This window comes from Adiantum capillus-veneris, chromosome 23 (genome assembly GCF_014529385.1).
Source record: "Adiantum capillus-veneris isolate H3 chromosome 23, ASM1452938v2, whole genome shotgun sequence".
Classification (NCBI taxonomy): Eukaryota; Viridiplantae; Streptophyta; class Polypodiopsida; order Polypodiales; family Pteridaceae; genus Adiantum; species Adiantum capillus-veneris.
Window position 1 is genome coordinate 99,270,276 of NC_140953.1, and position 10,224 is coordinate 99,280,499.

At 43.4% G+C, this 10,224-nt stretch overlaps 1 protein-coding gene across 1 annotated transcript; it reads left to right on the forward strand.

The window, feature by feature from the left end:
- The first annotated feature begins 3,949 nt into the window (after positions 1 to 3,949).
- On the forward strand, positions 3,950 to 4,486 carry LOC147428226 (uncharacterized). Its single transcript, XM_086496819.1, has 2 exons — positions 3,950 to 4,096; positions 4,178 to 4,486. The coding sequence occupies exons 1-2, from the start codon at positions 3,980 to 3,982 to the stop codon at positions 4,484 to 4,486; spliced, it is 426 nt and encodes a 141-aa protein (XP_086352945.1). The 5' UTR covers positions 3,950 to 3,979.
- Positions 4,487 to 10,224: the final 5,738 nt, after the last annotated feature.

Below are 10,224 nucleotides of genomic sequence, written 5' to 3' on the forward strand. Positions count from 1 at the left end.
ATCTTTAGTGATGAGAATGCCAACTCTTGCCGAGTTATGTGAAAAATTATGTGTTAAATCAGTTTTAAGGTTCTTATAATCCCTGTTAGTTTAGTTCTTTGTTTTTAATATAACATAATTTACGTTAGATTTAGATTTATGTTATATTAGATTAGACTTAGGTTTATTTAGGTTTACCCACACACACACACACACACACACACACAAGAAGAAGAGAGTTTTAACGTCGTAGGAAACTATCCCAAAAGACGTTAAAGATTAGGTTAGATGTAGACTTACGTTAAATTAGATTTAGGTTTATTTTTAGTTAGATTTACGTTTATTTAGATTTACGCTTATTTACGTTAGATCGAGTCCACGCAAGAATTACTTACGGTTTAGGGTTTAGGGTTAGACGAACAGTGAAAAGATCTACTGTGAAAAGATGTTAAGATGCTGTGAAGTGCTACAGCTAGAGAAGAGGCAAAGGGGTTTTGTCCACTACATGCAGTATCATGTAGACGTGGGTGTGTAGATTTCTTGTACCCACAAATATAGGTATTGACCAATAAAGACGAGATTATAACCCGGTGGTTCTGATCTCCGTGCACCTCTAGACCGAGGTGTGCGGGGATTGGACATGACTAGAGAATGTGAGGTAGAGAGAGAGAGAGAGAGAGAGAGAGAGAGAGAGAGAGAGAGAGAGAGAGAGATAAGACGAAGAATGCCAATAGAATATTAAATTTGTTGTCCAGGTTATAAGTTTTTTATCCTCATTATGAGTAGTGACGAGGATGTGGGACCGTCCAACCGAAACACCTATCTCTCAACGAGGGTCTTATGTCCTTGTAATCAATGCAAGCATGCTGTGCGACGGACAAGACGTGTTTCTTTGCAGCACGTTCGCGAATTTGGCGAGTTCGATCCATCTATTATAGATCGAGTTGTTGCCAATTATAACTCGTCGGACTCTGACGCTGGCCAACAAGCAGCAATCTTGCAACCCAATAGACGTGTTCGCAGGCGCTTTGGTCAAGTAGCATATGTGAGGCCACAAGATGTAGCCTCTGACAGCTCAGGGGATGATCATGCAGAGCACATTCCCAACGAGGCAATGTTTGAGCCCGAGATTGATGAAATGATCGAGACGATCATGGATTCAGAAAGGCTTATCTATGATGATATGAAAAGTGAAGCCGATACTCCATTGTATAATGGAGCACGTATGTCTAGATTGAAAGCAGTCCTGGTTCTTCTCAACATGCAGACAAAGTTTGGATGGAGTGACACTAGCGTCACAGCGCTTTTCAGGTGATCTATTACAATTAGTTTACTTTAATAAAACTCTAAATGTATAATGATCTGATAGATTTTTACACGACTGTATCATATTTTTATGTTGTGTAGATTGCTGAAAGAGCACATACTACCAGCTGACAATGTGATGCCAGATTCCCGAGATGAAGCAAGAAAGATTTTGCGAAACTTGGGGATGGATTACAATTCTATCCACGCTTGTCCTAATGACTGCATTCTTTTCAGAGGGGAATACATAGACATGGAGAAGTGTCCGAAATGTGATTCCGAAAGATATCGAGTAGATCTCCACGGGACAAAAATTCCACAAAAGGTTTTGCGACATTTCCCTCTGCTTCCTCGCATCAAGCATTTCTTCGAATGTAAGTCCATGGCCGCCCTAGCATCATGGCATGAGGAGAATAAATCTTCGGATGGTGTGCTACGAATTCCTGCAGATTGCGTAGCGTGGAAACATATAGATGGAACATGGTCGGATTTTGCCAGGGAAGCTCGAAATTTGCGCTTAGGCCTGGCTATGGATGGCGTAAATCCATTTGGTCAAAGATCAACATCTTACAGTGTATGGCCCGTTGTCATCGTCAACTACAACATTCCCCCGTGGTTGACTACGAAGAAGGGGCACCTATGGCTAAGCTTGATTGTGCCAGGGCGTTATAAAGTGGGGAATATGGATGTGTATACTCGTCCACTATTGGAAGAGCTACAACAATTGTGGATTGGCATAGAGGTGGTGGATATGAGCCGACACACAGGACGACGGAATGCTTTGATCAGAGGCATTCTAATGTGGACTATGCATGACTATCCCGGGCTAACAGAATGCTCAGGTGATCTATTGACACTCCTCACTCAGACACTGTAAATCTTGTTTTTTCCCATAGTTGATCTATTATCATGTGTATACATGCAGGGCTTCAAACAAGCGGATACAGAGCATGTGTCACATGTGGACCTAGACTGAATGCACGTAGGGCACCCTCACTGAAGAAGCAAATCTACGAAGGTCATTAAGCGTATCTTCCAGAGAATCATGTGTTACGCAACGGCTTTTTGGGAAGAGAGCCACCAAGGATGTCTGCACAAGCATGGTTAGAGCAGAAGGAGATGTGCGATGACGGATTGCCTCCAGGGATGAAGAGACTATCTCTATGGTACGAGTTACCATACTAGCCCCGACTCATGATCAATCACTTGCTCGATCCAATGCACATATTCAAGAATGTGGGTAATCTACTATGGGACCATCTGACCGGCAAGAAAGATACTTTGGGAGCCAGAGTTGACCTTAGAAATGTGGATCGTATGGAGCAATATTGGCCGCAAACAGCGTCTGATGGATCGATAAAACTCCCCAAAGCACCATGGATTTTCACAGGAGCCCAAGAACGCAAAGTAAAAGAGACCATTCGATCTTTGCGGACCCCCACTGGCGTAATGCACTCGCTCCGAACGTGTTTTACTAAAGAAGGAAAGCTTACCGGTTTGAAGTCACACGATTGGCATAAATTGTGTCAGGTACGTTCATAGTGGACTTTAATATCATTGCATAAAATGTGGACTTTAATATCATTGCTGCACATACTTTACAGTTTATTTTACCGGTTGCCATTCAGGGATGTTTGTCTCTCGACATCCGTAACACAATCTACAAACTTGCAAAGCTGGTGCAATGGATCTCACAAAAGGAGATCAACGTAGACTCCATACCATTCGCCAAACTAAATGTTTCGGAGCTTGTGTGCATGTTTGAGAAACATTTTCCTACTACAATGCTAACCATTCAGGTGCATCTTCTTGTTCACATAGTTGATGAGGTGGAAATAGCTGGCACAGTTCATTCCAGATGGATGTTCTTCTTAGAACGTTTCATGAAAACGCTTAAGGGATATGTGCGTCAAAAGGCACGTCCGGAGGGTAGCATGGCAGAAGGTTGGTTGGTATCAGAGTCCCTAGAGTACATTGGAGAGTGGCTAGATGGATTTGATAAATCCCGGGACACGCTATGGCGAACCATAGATGATGAGCGCATATCTGGGATTGTCATGTGCAATCTCGGTGTTGAGAAGAAGATGACGGAAGATCTAGAGGCTAAAATCAACCGATTTTGCATGCTTCACAATCCAGTGATGCAAAAGTGGATTTCACAATATGAGGATGCAAAGCAAGAGCGACAAAGGGCACGAATCGAGTGGAGACGGGGAAGACGACCACCGATGCACTATCCAGCGGTTCTGGAGAGCCTACCAACCTTCATGAGCTTAAGATGGTTGCACAACCAATTGAAAAGCGCACAACAATGCGGTGACGAAGTGACTGAGGAAGAGTGGGAGTACTCTCGGGGTTGCGCGACCAAGGTAAGTTTGCAATGTACGACTAGCTAGTGACTTTATTTCTAAACGTTTGAACGACCACTCATAATCTTTGTTCATTGTAGTATAAGTCATACACAGCAGCATGGTGTAAAGGTCGACATTTTAGGGTGGAACGAATCGACAAAAAGCGTTTTACTCAAGATTGTGGAATCATGGCAAAATTCGAACAGTCTAGTCGACGACGTTCCTCTGATGCAGATCCTGTGGTGGCGGAACTCACTTACTTCGGCACGCTGCAAGAGATTTTGAGGATCGATTATAGAGGATTTTTTGTCGACTTGTTCGACGTGCAATGGTTCAAGATAATCATGGAGGGTCGCAACGCTACTGTGCGTAGAGGAGAGTCTGGTTTTCTTGAGGTGGATTCTACTAAGAAATGGACTGACCTAAGAGACACTTTCGTACTACCCGAGCATTGTGAACAAGTAAGTATGTAAATAGTTAACATCCCCCTTTTACAAGTTATGTGCTTGAAAGCTCTCATGTAAGTTATGTGGCTCTGGCAGGTAATATTTCATCCTACAAAGTCTACATCAAACTGGTGGTACGTCATAGAGGTAGCCCCTCGTAGTGCAAGGACGTATGAAGGCTACCATGTGCCAATCACAACGGCATCAATGGAGGAGATCAGAGAAGATGCTCAATCAGAAGCCGCTGCGGTGGTGCCAGACGAGCATCAAGATGCTACTACTCTATATGGGGTGCATGCAGAGGAGCTACAAAATGAAACAGAGGATATGTGTTTAAACGGAGAGCTCTATATAGATATAGGAAGTTATGCTGAGTTATGCGAGGATGAGAGAGAGATCTCTTAAAGCCACAAATATTGTATTTGAACAATTTTGCTCCGTGTTGTAAAAGCTCTGGCTCTCTAAGTACCTTCCATGGTGTATAACGCTCTTTTCTACTCGCGCTCACATCTTTTGATTGAAAATTCTGAGTTTTCGACTTGCCTCTTCTATCACTCGATTCATTGCATCATTGTATTTATATGCGTCATTACGTCATTGTATTTAATGGTCTTTGCGTCATTGTCTACTCTATTCATTCAATATTAAGTTTAAATATTCGTGTGTTTAATGCATGTATGGATGATGAGGAGTTTCTTTCTTCTTTGTCACCGCAGCAGAGACAGTGGTACGTGGAGCGTCATCGCTCTAGCGCATCATCGCGCGTTCCTACTCCATCCGCATCTCCCTCTCTTTCGGAGCATTCGGCGCGCTCCGAAGCTTCGGCGTCGACGAGACGAGCTTCACACTTGTCTAGACACCGGTGCTCTAGTGGTGGCGGTGGCGGTTGGTGTGGGGATTCCGCCACCGATGCCTCCACACCGCCTCGTGTTCGACGAGGCTCTTTACCCTCCCCTTCTTTGCCCGCCCCCACACCAGCCACAACATCGCCATCTACGCCAGGTTTTGCACGGCTGACTGTTCCTAGAAGCTACACACCTCTACCTACTCCGCCAGGAGCCACCCCTCTCGACACTCCTCGCTTCGGGGCCCAGACGCCGGTGGAGACACCTGACGTCCGTACCCCCATCGACACGCCGCTAGAGACCCCTCCCGGGACACCCAGGTTCACGCGTCACCGGCCAGAGGGCTTGTCTTACTCCATCGACTTCAGCGGCGGCATCATCATGGATGATGACGGCAAGAAGGTGATCTCGCGCATGCGTGGTCTTTGCTCTCAGCTGTTTAGACACTACATACTAAACAAATGGAGTGAAGTACCAAGTGATTTAAAAAACAGAGTCATCAGCATACTTCATGATGAGTTTCCCGTTCCAACACGGTATCAGCGCTTCAATGAAGACCTGATGAAGATTCGAATGCGCGAATACTGCAAACACAAGCGTTCCGAAGTGCAAAAAGCAATCAAGAATGGGTGGAACAGGCCAGATTGGCTGGCCAAAGAAGATTGGAAGAATGCGAAGAAAGCAGCGCGCGAGAATCCCGACAAGTGGAAGCAACAAAAGGATGCAGCCAGAGCGCGAGTAGAGGCAGGGAGCTCGCACCACTTGGGGAGCGGTGGATGGGCATCATTTGAGGCCGATTTTGTAAGTGTTTTCACATTGCTCTTTATGTTCGATAGTTTAGGGTTTATGAGTTTTTTAATTCTAACATAATGAAATCTTTGTATGTTTTGACAGTGGTCGATGACAGGACGTGATCCCACACCGTACGAGCGCGAGTACGCAGGGAGGAAGGGCTTAAACGCCCTGATGGACATTCTCAGTTCTCGCGGCGGCATGGTTAGTATTAGGGTTTACTCTTTTTTATTTTTTGTATTGTTTTATAAATATCGTTATATGTTTATACTTACTGAAAGCTGTCTTATTGTCTTTTTTTGCAGAATCCGACAGATACGCCGCTTGGACGCGATGAGACGTCTGACTAGACGACGTCAGTTTAGCCGTAGCTAGATAGCATTAGTTTAGGGTTTCTCATAGCTTACGTCTTTTTGAACCATGTATATTATTACATTTGTCACCGCAGTTCCTTTTGCCAATCAATTCTTTATGCCTATGATGTTGTACAATTGTCATTATTACATTTGCCAATCAATTCATTTTGCCTATGATGTGTCCAATTGTCAATTTTGCAAACAATGCGTCTTGTGGGTGACTATTTTGGGTCTATTATCTACCCTTGCACTTTTTTTAAAAACTGAATCAAGTACAATATGGTTGATGGGTGGCAAGGCATTCAATGCCCTGCCACCAAAAAAAAATTCTCTCGGGCGTCGCTATAACCGTCGCTATTTATGGCTCTGTAGCGTCGCTATGAGCGTCGCTATAGTCTTCAGTGTAAACGTCGCTATAACCGTCGCTATGAGAGTCGCTATTAGCGTCGCTATATAGCGACTCTGATAGCGACGCTTATAGCGACGCATATAGTGACGCTCGTAGCGACGGTTTTAGCGACGCCGGGGGTTATAAAAACCCACTGTATTTCCGTCGCTAACAGCGTCACAAGAGCACACAACCTCTTGTAGTGCATCTCCACTCCGAATTTGGAGTGGTGGTCAAAAGAGAAAATGTGGAGAAAAAGATGAATAATCACCTCAAATTTTTTCATGACTTTTGGAGCAACCACCGGTGAGCTATGAGTTTTTGAGTGGACCCCAGTCTGCCCACTTTTCTCACAAGTAGCCGATAGTCTTCTCTCACCTCTTTCCACACTTCTACACACACACACACACATTCCTCTCAATCTCTCACTCAAACCTGCACCTTCAATGGTTTCTCTCACCTTCTTCACCATTAACCTCCCCACTTACTTCCATAGCTCTCATATGAGCTCTCCATCTACATACACCATCTCTATGCCTCTCTCTATTATCTCCAAAGTACAATTCCATCTTACTCCTTATATATATACATAAATTCAGCATGTGTACCATGATTAACCTCTGCAAATCAAGAGATCTCATCAACGGAATTACCATTTTCATCACGATAATCAACCTTGGCGGCGGTGGCGTAAACAAGGGAAGACGAAGAAGAAGATCGATAGTCATTTTGAGAACCTACACAAGTAAGTCCAAAACTTCTTCAAGCTTCACCATCACAAGGATTTGCTCACTTTATTCAACCATCTTACTTCAACCATCCACCTCAGTCTACCCATTGTAAATGTAACATTACCTTTCTAGTGATTACTAACACTAACCACTAACATACTAACACAAAATAGCATTGACCTAACCATAAAAGACACCTCACCTCAAGACATGTACAAAGTAACTCTCTCTCTCTCTCTCTCTCTCTCTCTCTCCTTACTTAAAACTTTACTTTCACCTTATCTACCATCAATAATGCTCTTTTTTAAGCCCACATCCATGACTCAAGCAGACAAAGAAGGCCCGCAATGTTTTGATATTCGAAAAAACCATAATCCTGATTTGTTAGCTTGTATATTAGGATTTCTAATAATCTTAATGAGTGGTCTCGAACCTATAAATAGGCCCCTCTCCTTCTTGTAAAACAACCTCAAACATCTCACATAACACCCCAACACTCTATGCGTGAGGAGAGACTTAGGTGTAGCAACCACTTGTGAGCTTCACTCTTGGTGTGAGAGAAGCCTTCAAGCTACACATTGCAAGTGAGAGAGCGTGAGTTCCACAAATCTCAAAACCACTATTGTATATGCTCCTTTATCATCAATAAATTGAGGTTTGGTGCATCAAAGGCGTGATTCGACGTTCAAATCTTCGTCCTTCCATTTGGGCAATAGGGTTTGGTGAATTCAAGGTGACTTGTGTATTTTGAGTTTTTATTGGTTGATCTTGATTTTAGAAAGTGTTTTAGTGTGTTTTTCATTGCCAGTTTTTGTCCATTGTAAGAGGGTATTGTGGTGAGAGGTCTCCCACACCCTAAGACAGTGTGTGTGTTTTTTTGCAATGTTTTGCAATCAATAAGCATTGAGTGAGTTTTGTACAAGTTCTACGATAGCATCATAACGAACCATCTCCATTTGCAAGTCACAAATAAGGTATTACGCAAGATCCTTTCCTCTCTCTCTTCCCTTTGCTCTAGCTCTCTCTGGTCCATTTTGTGTGTGTCTTGGTGTGAGGTTGCTTGTGTGTGTTGTGTGGTGCATCTTCTTGGTTGTACCAAAATCTCTCTTGCGTCCTAGTTCGCATACCATAACTAGGTGATGCCCTTATCTTGTTTGGGTTTGGTTGTGGGTTTGTTGTTTTGTTGTGCTTGTAGTTGCCCCAGCCCCAATTGAGTAGCACGGGAGCCTTGAGGGGTATTTAGAGGTCCCCTCTCTTGTTGCCCGCCCCGGACCGCCTCAATTTTGGTGCCCCCATGGAGGACGAGCGGTTGTGTTAACATACACAAGGTAATTCTTCAAAAACTAGTTATGTTTACATGAACAATCCACCACCTCCTAATCCTGCTCATGCAATTCAATTTCATCAGTTTCATTGGGTGCAAGGGATTAGGATAAATGTTCGTATTGATAGAGAAATATTTTTTCAACAATGTATTGTATTCCTCTTTGGTGCTGAAGCATTAAGAGATATTCTACAATCTCCAAATCCTATTATACTCCCACTTGTAGACTATAATGTCTCTTTTGATGTACATGTGTTTATCTTGTTTTAGCTAGGTTCATGAATCACGAGGACTTGTATAGTACATTCATTCCTTTGGCTAGACAAGACGTGCATGTAATAGTTGGCACAAAGTTACAATTTCAACGTGTTTTCCGTCGTATGTTTGAACCTAGGCAAGTAGCGGCTATCAATGCCTCAGTCAATCCGTTCATTTTGCCATTGATTCGCTACTAAGCTTTGACGTTTATATTTTCATTCTACTTTGAAATTTGATTTTGCAACACAAAAAATAAAAAAAGAAAAAGAAATTTTTGAGTAAAACCAGCAACATGGATACAACTAGGCAAATGAGTGGTTACCCCTTGTTCTTTGGAGAGCATGGGGAGGATGCAGAATTATTTTTAGCAAATTTCAAAATGTCTTGCCGTATCAAGAGGATAGTAACTGATCAGGAACGTGTAGAAATGTTTGAGGTAGTCCTTAGGAAAGATGCTAGCACTTGGTTTGACTCTTTGCCTGAGGAAGTTAAGGGGAATTACACGGAAGTGTTGAATCGTTTCAAGAAATACTTCTTTGATCCCCAAAACACTCAAAAGCTATGGCAAGACATTGTTTCTCATAAGCAAAAAGACTTAGATGACTACTACTTGTACAAGCAAGAGTTTCTACGTCTTTGGGCTACATGTGTGAGAAATGTTGCTAACCCTGGTGATGGTGCAGAGTTCCTAAAGAAGGAGAGGTTCATAGCCGGACTCTCTCCTGACCTTAAGGTAAAAGTTGAGGCTGGTGCACCTGCTACCTTTGATGCAGCTGAAACTAGGGCTGCTCAGAAATATAGGAAACTCAAGTGCTTAAGGGGATAGGTTCCAATAGAAGGTCTGAGACCCAAAGGTAAGTCACAAGCATCAACATCTAGGGAGCTTCCTGAGGTAACGGCGGAAGTGATTGAGAAGTTAAATGAATCTTTAAGCAGCCTGTCAATTCACCTTGCACAAGCTGTAGGTCCAAAGGGACAAGCAAAGAAGTCTGAAGAGCGAGATCCACGACCTAGGAGACTCTTACAATGTTGGAATTGCGGAGAGTCTGGACATGGAATGTATAATTGTCCTTGGCCCCGTGGGGAGCCAGGGAGACCTAACTTGAATTACCCAGTGATGAATGCAGGTGAAGGAACTAGTCAACAACCACGGCTTCTACAAAGGCAAAATGGAGCAAGACCACCTCCACAAGGAGTAGAAGGAGTTCCACCTTTGCCAGATCCAAATGTGAATGTGGTAGAGGTGACAAATTCCAATGAGGTTGCCTTGGAAGCAAATGGCATTAAGCGTGGCCGAGGAAAAGGTAAGGAGAAAGAAGGAGTTACGTCACAAAGTGACCATGGACGAGAAAAGAAGGCAAAGGAGACCAAGGAAACCAAGAGGACGCGACGTCGTATCAACCTCCAAGACTTCCCTCTTGGACATGGTATGGCTCCATAAAACTTGTT